The sequence below is a fragment of the Protopterus annectens genome, chromosome 11.part0 (assembly GCF_019279795.1).
Source record: "Protopterus annectens isolate FY-2018-M chromosome 11.part0, PAN1.0, whole genome shotgun sequence".
NCBI classification, from domain to species: Eukaryota; Metazoa; Chordata; order Ceratodontiformes; family Protopteridae; genus Protopterus; species Protopterus annectens.
This window is the reverse complement of record NC_056745.1, coordinates 243,409,316-243,432,682: the sequence shown is the minus strand read 5'-3', so window position 1 is coordinate 243,432,682 and position 23,367 is coordinate 243,409,316. Positions and strand designations below refer to the sequence as shown.

The 23,367-nt window shown below is 45.7% G+C and overlaps 1 protein-coding gene across 4 annotated transcripts in view; it reads right to left on the bottom strand.

Annotated features, from left to right (window-relative positions):
* LOC122815299 overlaps positions 1 to 23,367 on the bottom strand; it is a 623,971-nt gene that overhangs the window by 83,138 nt on the left and 517,466 nt on the right. For all 4 annotated transcript variants that reach the window (XM_044087667.1, XM_044087668.1, XM_044087665.1 and 1 more), the window contains one exon: positions 20,947 to 21,046. In XM_044087667.1, the coding sequence (XP_043943602.1) occupies positions 20,947 to 21,046 (100 nt within the window). The remainder of the gene's footprint in view (positions 1 to 20,946; positions 21,047 to 23,367) is intronic.

The window sequence follows — 23,367 nt, the reverse complement described above, 5'->3', positions numbered from 1 at the left end:
AAAAGGAAACACAGTAAGCAAATAGAAACAAGAGGGGTCTGGAGGGAGGGAAACACCGACTGCAACAGTGAAGACACTAACATCTACATTTATGGTAGGTATACACAACTGTACTATATTCTTCGTGTTTCACTGTTGCAGTCATAACTGTAGGGTAGAATCCCAAAGCTGAGAATACGGGAGGAGGTTATGAAGTAGAAGGAGCAGCTATAAGACCCTGCAAGACAGCAGAGGCAAAGCCTGCCCTAGACTTAGAGTACAAAGGGAGGTTATAGTGCTTGGAAAAGGTATGCACAGAGCTCCAAGTGGCAGCCTCCAGAATGTCCTTGGTAGGAACTCCTCTGAGAAAGGCTGCTGAAGTGGCAGCTGCTCTAGTAGAATGAGTCCTGATGGTACCTGGAATCTGTTTTCCATAAAGAGAGTAACAATATCTTATTCCATGAGCAATCCATTTGGAAATAGGTTGCTTAGAAATGGCTTTACCAAGAGAACTGGAAGCAAAAGAAATAAGCAATTGATCTGATTTTCTGAAACTTAGTTTTGTCCAGGTAGAAACGTAGTTGCCTGTGTACGTCCAATGAATGCAAAATCCTTTCCCCCCTATTCTGGGGTTTTGGAAAAAAGGTAGGAAGGTGAATAGTCTGATTTAGAGCCACTCTAGAAACTACCTTAGGCATAAAAGTAGGATTGGTCCTCAAGGAAACTCTGTCCTGATGGAAGATGAGGTATGGTTCCACGGCCATGAGGGCTTGTAACTCAGACACCCTTCTGGCAGTAGTCAAAGCCAACAAGATAGCGGTCTTCCAGGATAAGAACTTAATGTCCGCAGAGGCAGCAGGCTCAAAAGGAGGCAAAGTAAGCTTTTCCAGGACATAGTTGAGATCCCAAGGAGGGACAGGAGGAGTTCTAGGAGGTTTTAAATTCTTAGCTCCTCTCAGAAATTGTCTGACCAACTGGTGGGAAAAAATGGGAGGATCACAATTGAAATGTGCCGAAATAGCAGAAGCATGAATTTTAATGGAAGAAAATGAAAGACCTTTAATCAAAAGGTCTGAGAGATAAAGTAAAATAGATGAGATATCAGGTATTAAAGGATCAGAACCACGATCCTGCATACAAATACAAAATCTTTTCCATTTAGAAGCATAAGATTTCCTTGTACTAGGACGCCTAGCTTCCAAAAGAACATCCAAAACTTGTTTAGGAAGAGAAGGAATCAATTGCCTTTGATGAGCCAAGCTGACAGACAGAGTCTTGATTTGAGAGTGAAATACCTGACCCTGATTGCTGGGACAGTAGAGAATGGGTCAGAGGAAGATTCCAAGGAGGAACCAAGGAAAGTTGCAGTAGAGTAGGGTACCAAAACTGACTAGGCCAATTTGGAGCTATCAAAATGATCAGTCTGGGTTTGTCTAGCTTTATCTTTAGCAATACCAGAGGCAGAAGAGGAAGAGGAGGGAAGGCATATCCCGAAAGATTCCTCCAGCTGAAGGACAGGGCATCCACTTTCCAAGCTGTCTTGTGGAAGGACCTGGTGCAAAAGAGAGGCAACTGATGGTTGAGAAGGGATGCAAACAGATCTGAGGACAGCCCCAAACTGCTGTTATCTTGCTGAATACATTGGGGTCCAACATCCATTCGTGAGGATCCAAAATGTTCCTGCTTAGGCTGTCTGCTAAGAGACTGTTTTCCTGGAATGAACTGAGCCTGAAGATCCAGATTCAAATTTAGGGCTGTATCCCGTAAGGCCACGGCAAGTCTACAAAGGGGGTAAGAGTGAGAGCCCCCTTGCTTGTTTATGTACCACATGACTGTGGTATTGTCTGTTCGAATTAGCAGAGGTCCTGGCTTCAAAAGAGTCTGGAAGGCTAGAACAGCATTTTGGACTGCTAACATTTCTTTCAAGTTGATGTGCCATAGAAGGCGTTTGTTTGTCCAGGAACCCTGTTGGCATTTGTCTAGAAAATGAGCTCCCCACGCATAATCCGAGGCGTCCGTGGTTATGATCTGAGTAGGTCGAGGTAGACGGAAGGGCTTGCCTTCGTTCAGAACACACGCCCTGGACCACCAAAGGAATTCCTTCTGGAGGCAGGGAATCAGTGGAATCATTGTATCTAGACTGTGGCAATGTTGAGACCATACACTCTTTAGGTACCATTGAATTTTCCTCATGTGAAGCCTCGCATTTGGAATCAACAGGATGCAAGAAGCCATGTAGCCCAGAGCCTGCAGGAATTTCCTTGCAGTGAGCTGAGTAAATGCTGCCAAGGTCTTGAAGATTGAAGCCAGCTGTAACTTTTTCTGGAGTGAGGAAGGCCTTCTGTAAACTTGTGTCCAAAAGAGCTCCCAAGAAGGTCATTTGTTGAGAAGGAATCAAATGTGACTTTTTCGTGTTCACTGAGAATCCCAGTAGTAGGAGAAGATGTTGAACAAAATGCAGGTGTTGAAGTAGAAGATCTTTGCTGAATGCCTGAATTAGACAGTCGTCCAGATAGAGGTAAATCTGAATCCCCTGAAGTCTGCAGTAAGCTACTACTGGAGCCAGGCATTTGGTAAAAACTCTGGGCGCAGTAGATAAGCCAAATGGCAGTGTCTCGAGCCTGCCTTGAATCCGAGGTACTTTCTGCATTGTTGCCTTATGGGGACGTGTAAGTAAGCCTCTTTTAAGTCCAATGTTACCATCCAAGCATCTTGTGAGAGCACTGGAAGAAGTTGTTGAAGTGTAAGCATCTTGAATTTTGGAATTTCCAAAAAGGTGTTTATCGACAGGTCCAGAATAGGTCTCCAGGAATTTTGTTTTCTTGGGACCAGAAAAAGTCTCGAGTAAAAACCTTTCCCCACCTCTAGAGGTGGAACAGGTTCTATGGCTCTTAAGGCTAATAAGGCGTCCACTTGATTTAAGGCCTCTGTCCATTGATGTTTTGGCAGATCTGGCCAGCCGGAAGGCCTTGGCAGAGTGTGAAAGTGGAATCTGTAACCTTTCAAAATCACGTCTAACACCCATTTGTCCTGGGTAATGCGAGTCCAATTTTGGTAAAAAAGAGAAAGTTTTCCTCCGAGAGGGGCATCCAGGGGAGGAGGACCTGAAACCCAACAGAGGGAGTTTGAGTCTGCTTTCTTTGGGTTTGAGATCTGTCTTCTCCCCTTCTAGGGGAAGAAGCAGACCACTGTCTAGCATCTGTAAGAGGCCTGAGCCTGCGCCCGACCTCTGGAGCGTCTATATCTTCCCCTTTGAGGCCCGTCAGAGGTGGGAAAAGACCAATTTTTGGAGGGCCAATTTCTGGAAAATCTAGGAGGCTGTACTTGCAAGAAATCTTTTACAGTCTGCATAGACTTGGCTTTTTCTTCCATCTTTTTAATAACCTCCTCAGCCTTAGACCCGAATAAGACGGGGCATCTAGCAATTTTGCCTTAACTTGTTCAGGTAAATTCTGCTCACGAAGCCAAGCATGTCTCCTGATAACAGTACCAGAGGCAGCCGCCCTGCAAGAAGCCTCTAAGGCATCAAAACCACAATGTAAACTATGTTTGCTAACTTGTTCAGTAGCATGCAACACATCCTGTAATTCCTTGTCCTCAGCACATGCAGGAAAGGTAGAAATCCTTTGTTTTAAAACAGATAAAAGAAACTGTTGATACTTAAACATGTGAAACTGGCAATTTAAAGCTCTAATAGAAAGGGTAGCTGAAGTATAAACCTTTTTGCCCCACCTGTCCAAGGCACGAGAATCCTTTTCAGAGGGGGATTCTTAGAGGAGGTGGCCTTAGCAGCCTTGGAACCCTGCGAAATAGTTTCAAGATCAGCAGAAGGGTTCTTGAATAAGAATTGATGGGAATCGGGGACCCTGTAAAATCTATCAGGCTTAGAAGGAGCAGGCGGCATGGAATCAGGATTCAAGTTAGCTTCAGAGAAGGCATCATCCACAATGTCAAGTACAGGAGGAATAGCTAAAGGCCTGTGCTGAGGGAGAAGAAGAAATTCCGAGTCTCTTTTTGGAAGCAGAATAATCCTGACCTTCCCAATGAAAATGCTCCCTCATCTCATGCAAGGTTTCCCCAAAAGAGAAATCTTCAGGGGGAGAGGCAGAGGGAACAGGAATCCTCTGCATCCGAATCCTCATAAGGGGGAAGAGAGTAATCCTGATCAGAGGAAGAAACAGAAGATACAGAAGCCTGATCAGAGGAATCATAAGGGGTATTCTGTCTAGGCCTTTTCTCAGGAGGAGGGTGAGAGCCCCTAATCATAGTTAATAAATCCTCAGCCATCCGAAATAGAAGTTATGTTCTTACCATAACGTTCCATGTTAGTTGTCTTCTTCTCGCCTTCTTCTTGCTGGATGGGTTCGGAGCCAACCTCGGCTCCGACTCGGCCACTCTAAAAGCTCGAGAGTTGGTTCCACCGGCTCGAGGCTCCCCTTATATCCCACAATGCTAGGCGAGAGTTACCTCAGATCTCGTTTGTAAGCTAACCCCAGCTTATAATAGTAACAGAATAACTCTAAACAGAGTCCACCTCTAACAACAGGGAGAAAGAAGGGTGACCTACATCCTGATCCAGGAAATATGCACAACAGCATATGCCTAAGAAAAGAGGTGGTAGAAAGAGAGGTCACAATCACAACTCCTCTAGGTCTGTCCAGGCCAGGGGGAAGGAGGGTGGGCCGCAAGAAGAAGGCGAGAAGAAGACAACTAACATGGAACGTTATGGTAAGAACATAACTTCTATATGTTAAGTTGTCTATCTCGCCTTCATTCTTGCTGGATGGGACCACGTCCCTGGCACCTTGTCCCGGGTGGCCTAACGGAACAGACTCCTGAGAACAGTGGAACCAAAGTTAGCTCTATGCCTAGAAGCTAAATCCAACTTATAATGAGAAAAGAAAGTGTGAGGAGTAGCCCAAGTAGCCGCTGCACAAATGGTGTCAATAGGCAGTCTGTCTTGGAAGGCTATGGAAGTAGCCAAAGCTCTGGTGGAATGGGCCTTAGGTTTGTTAGGCAGCCTTTGGTGTCTAATTTCATAAACAAGGGAAATCAGAGATGTTAGCCATCTAGATAATGATACCTTTGAAACTGAAAGTCCCTTTCTGCCTTCTGCATAGGAGACAAACAGCTGGTCAGATTTTCTGAATTGTTTTGTTCTATCCAAATAGTACCTTAACTGACGATGAACATCTAGCCAGTGTAATTTTTGTTCAGACCTATTGGAATATTCTGGAAAAACACAGGGAGGTCAATGCTTTGATTTAGATTAGACGTCGAGGCTACCTTAGGCAAAAAGGACGGATTGGTTCGTAAGGATACCCTGTCCTTATGGAACAACAGATAAGGAGGTTGACAGCTGAGTGCATGAAGTTCCGAAACTCTTCTAGCTGAAGTAATAGCTACCAGAAAGAGCGTTTTCCATGATAGCAATTTTAAAGAACAGGAGGCTGCAGGTTCGAAAGGGGAAGAATCAAAGTAGTAAGAACTAAATTTAGGTCCCAAGGAGAAGGAGGATTTCTTATAGGAGGTCTGAGAAGAAAAACTCCTTTCAAAAAGGCTTTGCAAAGCTTGTGGGACATTAAGGCAGACTCAGAAATACCCACATGAAAGTTAGAAATAGCTGCCAATTGAACTTTAAGAGTAGAAGGAGATGAACCTGCATGGAAGAGTTCAGCTAGAAAATCAAGGACTATTTGGATGGAAGCAGTGAAAGGATCTATGTCCCTTCCTTGAGCCCAATATGTGAAGCGTTTCCACTTACTCAAATAAATCTTCCGAGTGGAAGATTTATGGGAAGCTATCAAAGTATCTCGAACAGAGTGATATAATTGAGGAAGCCTGGCTAAGGTTGGAACTGGAGGAACCAAGCAGTGAGGTTCAGAGAGGGGAGGGAGCGATGAAACTGACCCGACTGATGGATCAAAAGATCTGGAACTAGGTCCAGATGCCAAGGTCGCTCCAATAGAAATTGATGTAGAAAGGGGAACCACACCTGTCGAGGCCAGTAAGGAGCAATGAGGATCAACGAGGCCTTCTGAGCGATAGCTTTCTGTATCACTTGAGATATTAGTGGGAAGGGAGGAAATGCATACAGAAGTCCCCGGGCCAAACTTGGACTAGAGCGTCTCTGCTGGGCTGGCCTGGTAAAGGAATAGAGTGAAAAATCTCTGCACTTGCTGTTTTGGGGAGTAGCAAAAGATCGCAGCAAGGCTGACCCCACTTGAGAAAAATTTCTCTCACAACAGAGTCTTTCAGAGACCACTCGTGAGGCATGAGGATAGCTCTGCTCAACTTGTCCGCGATTTGATTGGACTTCCGGGATGTGCGTTGCTATCAGAAACCGCTGAGAAGAAATCGCCCATTGCCACAATCTGAGTGCTTCTCGACACAGGGATAGGACCTGGTTCCGCCTTGTTTGTTGATATACCACACTACAGACATGTTGTCTGTCTGGATTGCAATCGTTCCCAAGGGAAGAGAGTCTTGAAGGGCTTGCAACGCTAAAAGCACTGCTCTCATCTCCAGAACATTTATGTGCAAGTGACATTCGTCTGGTTGCCATGTGCCCTGGACCGTCCTGCCCTGATAATGCCCCCCCCACCCGATCAGGGAGGCGTCCGTTGTCAGAGTAGCAACCGGAGGGGGAGGAACAAAGGGTCTTCCCAACAAGAGGTGAGGGGAAGACATCCACCACATGAGATGATTCCTGCACGCCTGCGTGATCATAATGGTGTGGGACATTGGAAGTTGCTGGTATGACCATTGTGTAAAGAGCATCCATTGAAGGATTCGCATGTGGAATCTGGCTAATGGAAGCAGAGGTATGGCCGCTGCCATAATTCCCAACACTTTCAGAACTAACCTGGCTTTGATTCTGTTGTTGTTGAAAAGGAGTGAGACCAGTTTGTGTATGTCTGTTATTCTCTGATCTGTTAGCCTCGCAGACATGTCTACTGTGTCTAGATTTGCGCCTATGAAGGTAATAGTACGACAAGGCGACAAAACAGACTTTTCGCAATTTATTGAAATGCCTAACTTTTGACAAATGCGAAAGGTGTAATCTCTGGCCATCAGAAGGAGATGCTTGGTGGGAGCTGTGAGGAGCCAGTCGTCCAAATATGGAAACACCTGGAATCCTTGTCGTCTCAGGTGAGAAGCTACCACTGCCATGCATTTGGTAAACACCCGGGGGGGGCAGTGGTGAGACCAAAGGGCAGGGCCCTGAATTGAAAATGACTGGTTCCCAGCCTGAAGCGGAGGAATCTTCTGGAGCGTCTGTTCATTTTATGTGATAGTACGCATCCTGAAGGTCTATAGAGCACATCCAGTTTCCTTTTCCCAATAGGGGAAGGATGGACTGCAGCGTGACCATCCGAAATCTTGTTTTCTTGACTGATCTGTTCAAGATACTGAGATCCAAAATTGGTCTCCAGTCCACTGTTTTCTTTGGAACTAAAAAGAACCTTGAGTAGATTCCGGATCCTTGCTGGTCTGCTGGAACTGGCTGAAATGCTCTTTTTGCAAGCAGTTTTGAAATTTCCAAAACCGCTAGATCCCTTTGAGCGGGTGGAACATCTGGAAGGGATTTTTTTGATTGGTTTGGAATGCGAAGAAAGGGAATAGAATAGCCTTCGGAAATGACGGACTGTACCCATTTGTCTTGCGTCAGGGATAGCCAGGCTTCTGGGTACAGTGACAATCTTCCCCCGACTGCCTCCGAAGGTGGGCAGTCGGGCAACACCTCAGGGATGCTGAAAAGGCTTATCAGAGAAAGCTTCTCGATTGCCCTGGTTCTGCGGAGCCCCCCTGCCTCGAGGGCGTCTACCATTGTTATTCCGCCTCTGGCGGGAACCGACTCTGTCGTCAGGCGAAGTCCCTTGAGATTGTTTACGGAACCACATTTTCCCACTTTTCTGGCCTTTGGGGTAAGGCCTAGAAGGAGTAGAAAAACGGACTCAGACGGCAGAAAGAGTCTTGCCATCAGTCTCGCACCTAGTCAAGGTTTCTTTCACTTGAGGACCAAAGAGAGATGATCCATCAAACGGGGAATTAGTGAAAGACGTCTTGAAGGGGTCCGCAAATTGCATAGCCGCATCCAGGCATGCCTACGTAAGGCCACACCTGTCCCTGCGGCCCTGCTCGCTCCATCAGCCGCATAAGAAAGGAGGCGCATGGAGGAGTTGGCTATGGAGTTAAGGGTAACCAGCTGAGTGTTCATCTTATCTTGAAAACCCGCAGCTGTAGGGTCCTTCAACATGTCACTCGCTTCTTTAATCAAGTCCCTTTGAAGATGAGTAAAATGGCACAGGTAGTTCAGCGAACGCATAGCAAATGTCGCTGACGAGAACATCCGCTTCCGCATACCTGTCCATGGACCTAGATTCCTTGTTAGGTGGATGGACAGGTACTGAAGGATCAGCTAGTTCCTTCTTAGTAGCAGCAGCCACCACCATAGCATCCACAGAAACTCCTTTTGTCAAGAACTGTTTGTCTGCTGGTGCCGTTATGAATTTTGAGGGTCTCCTGGGAGTGGGGTCCACTGAATCAGGAGCCGTCCATGCCTTTTAGCCACCACCTGCATGAGGGGGTCAAGGGGAGACACGCAGGAGGTGGAAGGACGAGAGCCAAACGCCTCAAGGTACACAGATTCATCCTCCGAAGGGTTGAGGGCTGGCCAATTTCCCTACTTGAGGATTTCTAGAATGTCTGCAAAGAGACATCTTCAGAAGGGGAACGGGGAACCCTCGAATCCTCTAAATCTGTGTCAGATGTGATGGACTCAGGTGAGTCAATGTGTTTCCTCTTACACTTCCTCTTCCGAGGGGCTCTTCTGCCAAATCAGGAGAGGCCTCGGAAGAGGATGAGATCCCACAGGGGTTCCTGAGGAGCTGGCTCTCTGCGGTCCGGGATGAGGGAGTGAGTCAACTTGACCTGAGGCACCGTAGAGGGAGGGGCGGACGGAGCAGACTGTGGAGTAGAGCCAGGCTCTAACACACTCCGCATGACCTCGAACGCACCCCTGTCAGGCAGAGCCAGAGGTCCCCGCTCCGAGAAGCTGAGAACCTCCCTCGGCACCGACAGTGATGGCTCCGAGGCCGATGTCGGAGCCGAACTCACCAGCGCCGAAGCTCCGAGAGGAAGAGCGGGGTTGGACAAGGGTCCGATGCCACTCACCCCCTCGGAGCCGACGAGGGAAGTCCGGCGCCGAGATTCTTTGAAAGAAGAAATCAGAGCCGACGACGGAGCCGAAGACATCTGTATCGGCTCCGACGCTACCACAGTCTCGGTTCCGAAACGCCCCGGCTCCGAGCTCAACGGAGTCGGAGGAGGAACATATTGATGGACAGGGGCAGGCATCGACTGATGAGTCGGGCTCTGAAGCATTTGGGCCAGTGCCTCGGACTTAAGAAGTCGACTCACTACCCTCTGAAGGTCATGATCCGACAGCCTCGATGACCTAGAGGAGTGAGATTTATGGCTCCGTTCAGACAGCAGAGGAGATGCTGGAGCCGAATGAACGGAGCCAAGGGATGGTGACCTAGATCTCTTCCTAGATGTCGGCTCCGAAGGTCTGGTCAGAGCCGACAAGGAGATTTCTAATACCTCGGCTCCAGCCGGAGCCGAGGGAACCACAGAAGCTGTAGACTCATCGGCTCCAGCCGGAGCCGATGCAGACGTAGGTTTAGAAGCCTTAGGTCTCGGCTCAGAAGCTGGAGCCGAGGACCTAGAAGCCTTGGAGGGCTTCCCAGAGACAGAAAGGGAATCCTCAGGCTTAAGTAGACCCCTTAGGATCAACTTGTTCTTTCTTTCCTGCAGGACCCTGGGACTGAAGCCGTGGCATACAGCACAGGAGTCCTGCAGGTGCAAAGGCCCCAGGCAGTAGACACAAGAAGTGTGACCGTCTGTCAGAGACATTTTCTGACAGCATGCATCACACTTCTTGAAGCCTGAGACCTTTGTGTCTTTAGACATCCTAAAACAAGAAAGTGTAACCACACACACTCAGACACACTGATTACACTTATCTTATTTTAAAACTCAAAAATAAAACAATTAACTAAAAGTTTTAATTAAGAGCAACACACACACACCACTAGGGAATGGGGGAAGGCCAGAAGGCCCGAGGGAGAACTTTTAAGTTCTTGTGGGAAGAAAACGGGATTTTATGAAAAACAGGGGTAGAAATCCACTAAACTAAGGGAAAAGTAGTTAAACTTAAAAATATAGGGGTTTAAGTATTCTAACTTTACTGAAAATACACTTACCAACAAGCCGGTAGAAAACCAACACCTCGATCGCTGTAGCGGCAAACGAGATCTGAGGTAACTCTCGCCTAGCATTGTGGGATATAAGGGGAGCCTCGAGCCGGTGGAACCAACTCTCGAGCTTTTAGAGTGGCCGAGTCGGAGCCGAGGTCGGCTCCGAACCCATCCAGCAAGAATGAAGGCGAGATAGACAACTTAACATGTAATTGTTTCTGAGTCTTAGGAGCTGAATCCGAAGAAGCTTGAGCAGAAAGTCTGGGTTTAACAGGAGTCTTTGACTTAGCTTTTGTCTTTGTGGAAATAGTAATGTGTGAAGGCCTGAAGACCCCCTCAGAAGCCGGTACCTGCACAGCGGTTCCGGACCCATCTGAAGGAGCGACGTCCGAAGGTCCTGCAGCAGACAAATTACTAGGCCTAGTTGGCTCACCATGTGAGTCCGAGTCGGCCATCGGTTCAGAAGTGGCGGTCGACAGGGGCTGCAAAAGCACCTCACTGACGACCGCCGAACCCGAAGCTGGCTCCGGCTGCAAAGTATCCTGTTTGGACCTCGGAGGCCTGTCCTTGTCTTTGCGCTTCTTCTGTAATCCGGTAGTCGGTAAAGTATCAGACGACATTCTGTAATTAGTCTACCGAAGTAATTCAAGGCCCAATCGTACCTACGCTTGATAGTGCGAGAATTAAACCTGGCACAGAACAGACAAGAAAAGTCGTGGTCAGGGCCTAAGCAAGGTAGACAAGTAAGAGTGGAAATCTTTGTTTTCCACACGATACACAATTATTAACTTTTTCTGACATCGGAGGAGCAAGAAAAAAAAGTTTCCCCAACGGGGTACTTAGCTTTGAGAAGAGAAGTAGAAAACTTCGGACAGACTACAATCACACCACGTTGTCTTGAAAACGCCAACCAACAACTAGCGAACTGCTTTGCACCGCACGGCAAGAAAGACTGGAGAAGATGGCGTCGGCTGTCAGCCTTATACCCATGCGCTCGGACGTCAGGGTTTTAGCTGATACAGCAGACGCCGGACCCAGACTTTGATATTCTGGCCGATCTCGGGCTGCCTGCCGGCAGGAGTACCCTACAGTTATGACTGCAACAGTGAAACACGAAGAACATCACAGTATAAATGGAAATCCTTGAGGTATTTGCTTCCCACAAGTAATACAATTAACTTTTTCTGACATCAGTAAAAAGCAAGAAAAAAGTTTCCCTGATGGGGTACTTAGCTTTAGAGAAGACTTGGGTTCTGAAACTCAAACTCGAATATTTCAGTAGTCGGCCACCTGGCACTTGCGAAAAGGTTCTGCTTCGGGCACCGCGTGGCAAGAGAGACTAAAGAAAATGGCGTCGGCTGCATGTTTTATACCCCTGACTACCTGACTTCATGGAAGAGATGACAGCAACCGACGCAGGACCCAAGACTCGAATTCAGGCCGACTGAGGAAAACCTGCCAGCAGATTACCCAAATGCGATGACTGCAACAGTGAAACACGAAGTACATCCTGCTGTTGGGCCTCCGCCTTTTGATTTGGGGAGAGGTCTGGGCAACCATTTGGGGTTGGTAGTGTGTGGAAGTGGAATCTGTATCCTCGGGAAACTATGTTCAAAACCCATCTGTCCTGGGTAATGAGTTCTCAGTTTTTTGCATGCAGGGCGAGCTTTCCTCCTAAGGGAGCAAGTAGTTGAGCAGGGCTTAGAAGGGTTACGGTCAAGTCATTGTGCCATTTTTCCATAGGGGGGTGGCTTACTACTCCCTGCTTTGGTAGTGGGAGCCCCCCACTGTTTAGATCTGTGCATAGCCTGAGACTGAAGTCTTAGTGGTCTGCTGTTCCTGGGTTTGGACTGAAGGCCTGGAAGGGACTGGAAAGGACCAGTTCTTTGAAGGCCAACACCTACTGAACCTGGGAGGCTGTACTTGTAGAAACTTTGCATAGATTTAGCTTTTTCCTCCATCCTTTTGAGGACTTCCTCTGCTTTGTTGCCGAAAAGGCAGTCTTGCTTTAAGGGTGCATCCAGTAATTTAGCTTTAACATGATCTGGCATATTTTATTCCTTAAGCCAAGCATGCCAAGTACAGACCCAGTATCAGAAGCCCTGCAAGATGCTTCTAAAGCATCAAAACTACATTGCAAAGTATGTTTACCAACTTGTTCTGCAGAATGTATTAAATCTTGCAAGTCTTTTTGTTCAGCACAATCAGGAATCAACATCATTTTCTGTTTAAGTAGACCCATAATATGCTGCTGATACGTTAACATATGAAACTGGCAATTTAGAGTCTTAATGGCCAAAGTCGCAGAAGTGTAAACCTTCTTACCCCATCTGTCTAAGGCTCTAGAATCTCTATCAGAAGGGGTAGGGTTTTTGGCGGCAGTAGCCTTAATGCCTTTTGGTCCTTGGGAAATGGTCTCGGGATCCACAGTAGGATTCTTAAAGAGGAACTTGAGAGTCAGGTGCTCAAAGTACCTGTCATGTTTTCTGGGAGCTGGAGGTAAAGTGTCTGGCGTAAGGCTAGATTCCAAGAAAACATCATCTACAATAGCCAGAACAGGAGGGATTGCTAGAGGCCTGTGTTGAGGCAGGAGTAAGAATTCCCTAAGTCTCTTTTGGACTCAGAGTAGTCCTGGCTTTCCCAGTGGAAATGCTCCCTAAGGGTATGCAAAGTTTCACCAAAAGAAAAATCTTCTGGAGAAGCAGAGGGAATGGAATCCTCTGCATCAGAATCCTCACAAGTAGATAAGGGCAAATGCTGGTAATCAGGAGCAGAGATATCAGAAGCAGAGATATCAGATTCCAGATCAGAAGAATCAGAAAGAATATCAGTTCTAGGTCTCTTAGAGGGCAAAGGCTTCCTTCCCTAATTAAGGTAATAAGGTCTTCAGCCATTCTAAGCATTTGTTTTTGAGGCATATGGACCAGAGTCATTGGTTTGGTCATCTGTTTTCTAGGCGTAGTGCGAATTTTAGGCCTGAGGAATTTGGTCCTCCTAGTTGGAAACGATGCTGTCGGTTTAATATGAAAGTCTGTAGGCCTGAATACACCCTCAGAAGCCGGTGCCTGCACAGCGGCTCTGGGTCCATCCAAGGTAGAGACATCTGCAGGTTCCATAGTCGAAGAAGCATCTCACGGCATATCTAACTCCAAATGGGTCTCAGTAGAGGCCTGTGAATCTGTAGTAGCTGGTATCAGGGGCTGCGAAAGCACCTCACTGAGTACCTGTGGATTGGCGAGTAGCTTAACAGAAGCGTCGTTGGCAGTTTTGGACCTATGCTGTCTGTCTTTACCCTTACATTTTTTTCGGAAGATCAGTAGCGGATGGCTTAACGAAGCCATATCGGAGTACGGAGATCAAGAACAAAAGTATTTAGCTACAAAAATAGCCCGACAAATAGTTCAGTTGTTGAACAAAGCACAAAACCGACAGTGAGGGCCGTCGTGATCTGGGCCTTAACAGGTGATGCAGTAAGAATGAAAATCTCTACAAGGTATTTGCTTTCCACAGGCAAGACAATTATTTTTTCTGACCGGTTAGAGCAAGAAAAAAGGATCCCCAACGGGGTACTTATCTTTTTTGAAGACTTCGGGTCTGAAACTCGAAAATGAAAATTTCAGGAGTCGGCCAACCGGCACCTGCGAACTGCTTCTGCTTCGGGCACCGCACGGCAAGAAAGACTGATGTAATGGCGTCTGCTGCATGTTTTATACCCCTGACAACCTGACATCATGGAAGAAGCGACAGCATCCAACGTAGAAATCCGAAGACTCTGTATTCAGGCCAGCTGAGGGCTACCTGCAGGCAAATAACCCAAATGTGATGACTGCAACAGTGAAACACGAAGAACATCACCGCATCTCTGTATGAGCATACAAGGAAGCTGGTCCAGTCCAATAGGGGGAACACAGACATCGGAAGTCAGGTCACCAATCTGACTCCTGCAAGCAAGCATCCCAAAAGTGATGACTACAACAGGGAATATTACAATGAGCATCAAACAGTACCGCTTGACAAGAAAAGGAACAAAGGTGAGATGTAGGAGAATATATGTATGGTGGGCACAGTATAGATGATCAGTATTAGAATTTTTATCATAACCAGTTATATGTTCAAGACATGTTTGTAAAGTTATTCACTTTGAGAATGAGCCTTGAGAGGTGAATCTTGACATCCACATAAAGGGCTTATATCAGAGACTGTCATTACTCTTTGCAGTCAAATCAAACTTTTGTAGTGCACAAGAGCATTAGCTACTCCCAAGTAATGCAAACACTAGAGAAAAAAAATGTAGGAGCACTGTTTTATAGCTTTGAATGCTGCAACACATACTGCTGCCAGTGTGTGGTAGAAGTGTAAACAGCTGTAAAGTAGTTACTGCGTCCATGTATTCTGTGGTTGCTGCTGATTCTTTAGAGTGAAACTAGAGCACAACAGGGGTGATGGGGTAATAAACACTTCTTTTATCAGAAATGTGCTTACCAAGCCTGTTATTTCCTTGATTTTGGTGTGGAATTATGGAGATCCATACTCTACAAAGAATAAGGTAAACAGGAAAAATGTTATTGAGGAGAAACTTTATGTATCTATTTTATAACCAAAAATAGCGAAAAGGATAAACTGAAGGTTAAACATCTGATTTAAAGTAAGTTTGGTGTGTTATTTAGAACTACACACTGGAAAGACCGGATTCTGCTGTTTGGAAATACTGGGCATCATTGTGGGTAAAATAATAACTGCGGTGGTGGTGCTGCGGTAGCGTTGTCGCCTCAGTTAGACGTTGCTCGTTCTATTCTCAGAGCATCTTCTGTGTAGCGACATGCGTGAATGGGCGTTCCTTCGTTGAAGGTTGTGCGTTAGGCCCGGCAAGCCAGCACGTAAAAATCTACTGCCAATCATTAGCAGACCCGTGTTCCGCTGTGGCGACCCCTAACTGGGAAAAGCCGAAAGACACAACATTGTGGGTAAAATAAATGCTGTAATGATAATGATGCTGTAATGAACTTTACCTCCCAACACTCAGACTTGTGAGAGATGTACTCACCACCAAATTGGAAGATACGCACTCTCCAGCCAAGACTGGACTGGCTGGTCAAGAGAAGGTCAACACCTGCACTACACCACATGGAACACAGCCCTTCAGAACACCCACCATCACATCTCTCACAAAACACAGCCACCTTCACAGAGGCTCTCAGTAGAAATTTACCCAAACAGCAGAGACCTCCAAGACAGAAATGCACTTGACCACCAAAACACAACACAAACCACAGGACACAGCTCACCTCCACAGTGTGCCCCTCAACCTAAGATCCTAAGGCTAAACACCTTGCCCAATACACTAATCATAGGTGACTCAATAGTGAGGCACACAGATGTCCCACTTAGTAGGTTGAATAAGGAGAAGGTAACAATCAGCTGTCTATCAGGTGCCAGAATCCGACACAACACACGTACTCAGGTCACTCCACAAGTACAAGTATGACTATCATTGTCCATGTGGGTGTGAATGACCTGAAACACACCTCCCTGGACTACATAAGAAACCTGGTGGAGCTCTCTGATTATGTGGCCCAGGCAGGTATGACCCTAGCCCTGAGCAGTATTCTACTGTCACCAGAATTGTACCACAGTACAAACAAAAAATGGACTTCAACAATTGGCTACATTTCTAGTGTCATTCTAAAGGGATCCAGTATCTGTCTACTTGGGATGACATGACTGACTGACCTCGATGCTTTGCCAGAGATGGCCTGCCTCTGTCACCCCTGGGTTTCTGGGTACTGGCAAAGGCTCGTGCCACCCCTATAGTGCCTTTTTAGGTGGTGTTCCAAAGACCAAATTACCACCGTAACAGCTATAAATAAAAGCAATCTTAGGGTCATGCTGCTCAGTGCTAGAAGTCTAAATCTCAAGATACACTCGCTCGAAGTACTCCTCAAAATGGAGAACAGACAGTTGTGCTGTAACGGAGACCTGGTTTAAAGTGGCAGAAAGCACCCCCTGTGCTGCCAGGTATAACTCATTCCACACCTTTTGACCCTGAAACATGGATCGTAGCTCCAAAGGCGGTGGTGTCTCCATATTCATAAAGGATATGCACACCTCCAGACTAGCAGCCCAGCATAACACATCTGATACACTTCAGGTACAACTAACATTGGGTAAGATGGCGATCCAGGTCATAGCCTGCTATAGGTCCCCATCCATGTCCCTGGACTCTCATTCCACATTTCTAAGCACCCTGGAATCTACGAAGGTCCAACCCAACACTCGTACTAGGAGACTTCAACTACCCCTCCTTCAACTGGGAGAACTACTCAAGCACCAATACACTGGTTCAACGCTTCCTGGAATTCATCAGTTCCAATGCCCTGGACCAGCTCATTCTGACACCCCACTGGAGGAAGCAACATCCTTGACCTAGTTACTGACATGGGCGACCATTGCTCTACACCAGTCGTCAATCCCTCCCTGGTCAGATCTGACCATAAACTAATCACCATGGAAATCCACATATCATCCACACCCACCGCAAAGGCAACCACCTTGAAAAACTTCTCCAAAGCGGGCTCCTAAAACAGAGATGACTAACTTCATGGTACCCATGCCAATGGAAAATAGGTGCATGACTGCCGAATAATACACCGGTGCACTCTACGAACATGTACATAAATGCATGGAACTAGCCATACCCAAGAGAACCAAGACGCTCTCCTCCAAAAAAAAAAAAAAAAGGAAGCCAATCTGGTGGTCCCCTGCCATTAATAAACTCTACAAGAGAAGAAAGAAACTGTTGCAGAAAAAGGTGAAGTTCCAAGACTGGAAAAATTCCCTTATTAGCCTCAACAAAAAGTTGAGATCCCTCATCAAATCCTCTAAAGCCAGCTATGAAGGCAGAATTGTGGCAGACACTAAAAACAATCACAAAGCCTTCTATAGTTATATCAAGTACCTCCATGGTAATACCCAGATTTGCTCTGAGTTACTGCACAATGGTATCTCCTATACTGAGCCAACAGATATTGCCAACATGATGGATGGCAGATTCAGTGCTAACTTTACCCCCCCCCCCCCACCACCACCACCAAAGGACCAATCACAATACTGGAAGAATGCCAGGCACCCACATTACTGCAGCACAGGTTAAAGCTGCATTGTCCAAGGCCAAGAATATATTTCCATGGGACCCGATAATATCCCTGGCTGTGTTCTACATGAACTACAAAACGAACTGGCACATCTGTGTGCCCTGTTCAGTCACTGCCTCACCTCAGGCTTTGTCCCTACTGAATGGTGCACTGCTGCTACAGGCATCCCTCTCCATGAAGGAGAGCAACTACAGACCCTGGGAATTATCGCCCCATTAACCTGACGAGTCTGATATGTAAAGCTATAGAGCGCATCATCATGGACCTGAATTAAAGATGTAGGGAATCTTCAAACTCTAGACCCTATGCAATTTGGCTTTGTGAAAGAGATTATGCCATCTCAACCTGGTTAATTTCAGTCACCAGGGCTGTGGATGAAGGTAAGGCAGTGCATACAGCCTATCTCAATTTGGCCAAGGCCTTTGATACCATTCCTCACTCAGGAATTATTGATAAACTCGCCAAACTAGGCAACAACCCTATATCACTAGGTGGGTTGCAAATTGGCTCACAGATAGAACCCACAGTGTGAAAGTAGTAGACTCCAAATCAGACTGGCGACCAGTCACGAGTGGAGTCCCACAGGGATCGTTCCTGGGTCCTCTCCTGTTCGGCATCTACTTCTCAGAAGTCCAGGCCAACACAAAGGGACTCTGGCTGACCAAGGTAGTAGACTACTGCAAGCTGGGAGTCATTAACTCCCCAAGTGATTCAGACATCCTACAGAAAGGCCTCACTGAGACCAATGACTGGTGTCAAAAAGATAGCCTTAAGCTTAATGTCAAAAAATGTGTAGTCATCCCCTTTGGTAAAAACTCAGTTCCCACTAATTACCACATCAATGGGTGCCCACTGAACACTGAAGGCATTATAAGAGATCTGGGGATGCAGGTTGACAGCAACCTCTCCTTCGATCACCACATTGCCAAAGTGGTCAGAAAGTCCTATGTGGCACATCTCATTACCAAGGGTTTGGCATCCAGGAAGAGAGAGGTCAGTCTCTTTCCTCTTCCCTCAGACCAATCATGGAGTGTAATGTCCCATTTGGCATGTACCTCAGACACCTGCAACAGCTGAAGAGGCCACAGAAGTACCTCACGAAGAGGATCTTACGCATTAAATGCATGTTCTACACGGACTCAAAAGACTCAGTTATTTTCTGTCTCATATCGCCTACTTAGATATGATCGTTGCTTGACTTACAAAGGCATGTCTGACCCAGCTCTGTTATAAATGCTACATCTAAAGAAGTCCCAAACCCTTCACACCGCACACTCCAGAGACCTCAACCTCATTACCACAATCAACAGAACATGCTTGAGGGACAGGTTCATAACCCAGAGATTGCCATGCTCTGGAATAGACTTCCCATACATGTCAAGCACAGCACCTCGCTGTCCCTCTTCAAGATAAATCTTGATGAGTGGATAGGTAATAGAAAGTTCTCCCTGGGGATCACTACAGTGGCTGTACTTGATAGAGGCACTGGGAACTAATGTCAGGTGGCACAATGCCAGGGCATTTCTATGGGCTAGGCTAGTAAAGGCTCCAGGGCCATTAGCCTAGTACACACCTATGAACCTATGAACATTCTTGAATGGAAAAGTGGTAGAATAGTTTTAAAATAGCTGTTTAAATGTAAACAATTGTAAATAACTGTGATTTATAACATTACTGAATCATAAATGCATAAAACTTGCAGTGTCAAGAACTGGGAATAGCCTACCATGAGCACAAACTTACATTTATATTTCAATAGTTATGTGGTACAGAGAGTTAAATCCCCAAGAGATAAGCAACCCTGGAGCTGGATGGATTTGGCTGTGGAAGGTACAAGTGAGTAGCCAAAATCAGGCAGCCCATTCCTGACAAAGGAAAGCACCAAGGCTCACTTCCTGGACTGATGGTGTGTGAAGGCCAAGCAGCATACACTGTAGCCAGGCTGAGGATGGCTAACCATGACACCTGCTATATTACAAGTGCATCCCCTGTTGACTCCCTGGATCCCATCCACCTCTACCAAGGGGCTCTCACCTCTTCTTGAATAACCAAAAAGAATTGTGTAAAATCTTACCATAACCACAGATCTCCTTCTCTTCCATGTTGCAGTATTCTAGGCGTGGTTTTGCCTAGGCCAGGAACACGATCACTCCTCCTGCGCTATTTGTCAATCGTTTGTGCCTAAGACCTTGCGCAGCAGTCTAGTCACGTTAAATCTCTACCTCAAGAACCAACGCTTCAAACGATTAGCCCTTAGGATGGGTCCTGCATCGGATGCTGCACCTGAACCTTCACGCAAGAAGGCCAAGTTTCCTAGGCCTTCTTCACCTGCTGCTCCGCCAACTGCCGATGTAAGGGTTGAGGCGTGCTCAGAGGATCAGTCGACTGCAGCGACGTCCTTTGAGGAAGACGTTTTACAGCAGACCGGCACATCCTCGGACCTCATTCAGACAGACACCCATCGAGGGGGAACTAGTTTCGGTGGTACCTCCAGCAGGGATCCGGACTTCAAATGTGCTAATGTCTAGACCAGACGCCAGGCCACTCTACTTCCTCTCCAGCCAAAAAGAAGCAGAAAACTAAACATACCTCCTCTTCAGAAGTCACACTGGATTGGCAGGCATTCACTTCCTCTCTCTCATGCAGGCCTTCATGGCCCTTAGGCCTTCAGCCTCAGCCACTTCCACCCTGCTTCTTCGGAGCCCTAGGCCCGTCTCTTCTTCCCTCTCATACATAACCCCTCAGGTCAGGGAAGAAGAACATGACGCTCTTCATCAGAGGAGTCCATTTCTTATGTTTACCAGACTATCTCCCCCCACGAATATTACTCTCCGGATGAGAGGACATTACTTTTGCTGAGACCATCACCAAGATGAAGGATTAGTTAAAGACAGTACCTTGTCCTGAGGTAAAAAGGCCTTCATTGCGTCTGTTCTGATTCTGCAGCTGAGGAAAGTTTTGTCCTGGCTTGGGATCAGAGAGGATTTGGGGAGGTTTATGGTGAATCCTAGGTTCTGCAGAAGGGACATGGTGAAATATAGGTTTAGTAGAGCACAGAATAGAAGGAAATCAAGTGGATATGCTCCCCCACCAGGTGTTGTACAGGAGCCAACTGCTTGGGAAGACGGATGATCAATAGCTGGCAGATATACTTCTTTGAAGCTTTGAAGAAAAAACAATAAATGGCAAATGAGCAAAAGCCATTAAACAGCTACAGTTACTCTGATGTTGAATGCAGGATGTAAAGCACTCGAAGAGGCAAGAACAAATTAAGGCTCCTGTCAACACGGTGACTACATGAGAGTGCCATGTATGTCTATGAAGGCTGGCATGGACCAGTTAAGGCCTTCACAGTGAATATAATCCTGCTCATAAATCTGACAGGGATGAAGAAACAGACGTGATATAACCTAAATGTTATAACTTAGTGCCACATTGACCCTCCCCTGAAGTAAATCCATAAGACAATGAATGAACAGAAATTTGCCAGTTGCAACAGTAATTTTTTATGTAACAGATAAGGGCAACAAAAGTTCTGCAAGTAAGAGCAGTACCTTTAACCAACGATCTATGCACTTTGTGTGGTAGTCATGAAGGCAAGGAAGAATTCTCAGGTTCTCTCCAACTGAGTAGTCACAAAAGCATATATGGCACCTGGTGGAGGAACAAAAAAGCCTTTATTCATCACTGCACAGAAAATGTTTTAATTCATTCATCTAATTTCATTTTCAGAATGAAATCACATTATGAATGGAAGAAATACAAAGAATACATCAAACAAAAACCCTTAAGTGGGCTGTCAAATGAGACTGCCCTTCTGAAGATAAAAACATCTGAATAAGTTAATGACTAAAAAGACAAAAAGCTAAATATGCATGTCCCCTGTAGCCCTTCTCACTCAAATCTAATCTATTGCAACAGTCACTCTCCCTTACAATTATTAATGGATACCTTTGGAAGGAATGAAGGTGGCTGGACCAAACCTACTGACGCAACTTACAGCCGAAACTATGATTTTTATTATTCTCATTTCAAGGTCGCAGTATAAGGAAACAAAAATTCACCAGCAAATGCAAAACTCCTTTATCATATTCTCTAAAAGGTATGTACTGTGTCATTGTTAACACAGTTAAATAAATACTGTAGAAAACTGTACCTCTCCTAGTAGCTGGCCAACTAACGTCATTCGATGTTTTACATTTCATTTAAGTGCATGTTTGCTTAAAGAAACACTCACTCTAGTTGTCTCGACGAAGAGAGGTTAGGGGGAATTAACTGTGTGACACTGACCCCTAGGTGACCATAGTTTGCCAGCTACTCAGCCAGTGCACAGGTTAAATCCAGTGAACAAGAACTCGTTTCCTCAGACATTTCATTAACAAATGGCATGACTATGTATAGAGAATTTTATTAAAGGGTACAGAACCAAGAGCATACATTAAGCTTGCTGACTTTGCAGTTAACATATCACACTACGGCAGCAATATGCACCAGAGATGAAAAGCTTTTATCCAGAGTCAAAAAAACTAAGAACTGGGTTATATAGTACAATTAAGGTTTCCTGGAACCACAGCAGTCTCCAAGGATGATCTAAGTACACCAATTTCACTCTTCAGTGAAAGCTGAGCAACTGAGCTACAAGATGGGGAGAAATAGATATATGCAGCAAGAGCTACACGGATGTCTAAAATCAAAGGGCCAACAAAAAAAATGAGCATGTGGTCGCTAACAGTTCCGTTTAAAACACCAGAGGTCAGAAAGAAAAAAAAGGGCACAGAAAAGCCAGTGAAAGACAGAAGCTTTTCAACTCAGACTATCACTTCAAATTAGTACAAGGTGCTGTGTGAAGAACTCAAAGGGAGAGGAAAAAAACATGAAAGATGTCCGACACACCTATACAGAACACATCCAGCAAACACATGCATTCCATGAAAGAGAGAGAGTGCAGAGTACCATACAAAGATGAAACAATAATGCTGCTCCATAACAACTGCATCACTTCTAAGGACTTTAATTACTATTGTTTTGTTTACTATGGCTTCACCCAAACAGGAATGGTGTGCATGTAACTGCATGTGTTGGTGGTGGGAATTAGGAAAAACATGTCCAGCTATCGGGAATGTGGGTTGGTCTGAAGATCCTTTTCGGCCATGACCAGAGGGCACAGACAATAACAGTATATATAAGTCACACAAACACTGTACAAATATGTAAGCAGTCCACACAATACATGACAAACTGTTGTAACAATATGCATACGTCATAAGATTATGCTGTAGCATATTTACACAAAGCAAGAATAAATGCAAAGGTTAAAAACAGAAAGCATTACTACTATCCTAACAGCAGTTACAACATTCAAACACGTGAAGAAATATTTTTTGCCTAACTGAGGTCTCTGCGTGTAACAAAAAAAAAAGCTATGTACTCACCATAACGTTCTGAGTTGCTGCTTTTCATTTGTCTTCAACCTGTGGGAAACTCTGATCCGGCACGGATCCGACTCAACTGCATTTTCTAGCATCAGATCTGAGCTCCAAGCTCCTGCCCTAACCAAGAGCCTACCACCTTGGTATTAGTACCTTGAAAGCACTAAGAGCTATGCCTTATCCACCCAATGCACCACACAGCCTGCAAAAGGCAGGGGAAAGGGAGGGAGGGATGGCTTAAGACAAATGAAAAGCAACAACTCCGATGTAACTTATAACTTCATCTGAATTCAGATGCAACTTATAATTTCATCTGAAGTTTTCATTTGCTCTTCAACCTATGGGACAGAGTCCCCGGCTACCACAAGACCCTGGGAGGTCCTCATCTGCAAGAGAATGGACTGAACTGTAACCATCCGGAACTTCTTTACGTACCGAACTTGGAAAGCTTATAATGCATATAAATGAAATGTTCAGTTAATTATACCAAGACAGAGCACATTTAATATTTATATTTTCATAAAGTCCTGGTGATGATTCTGCATT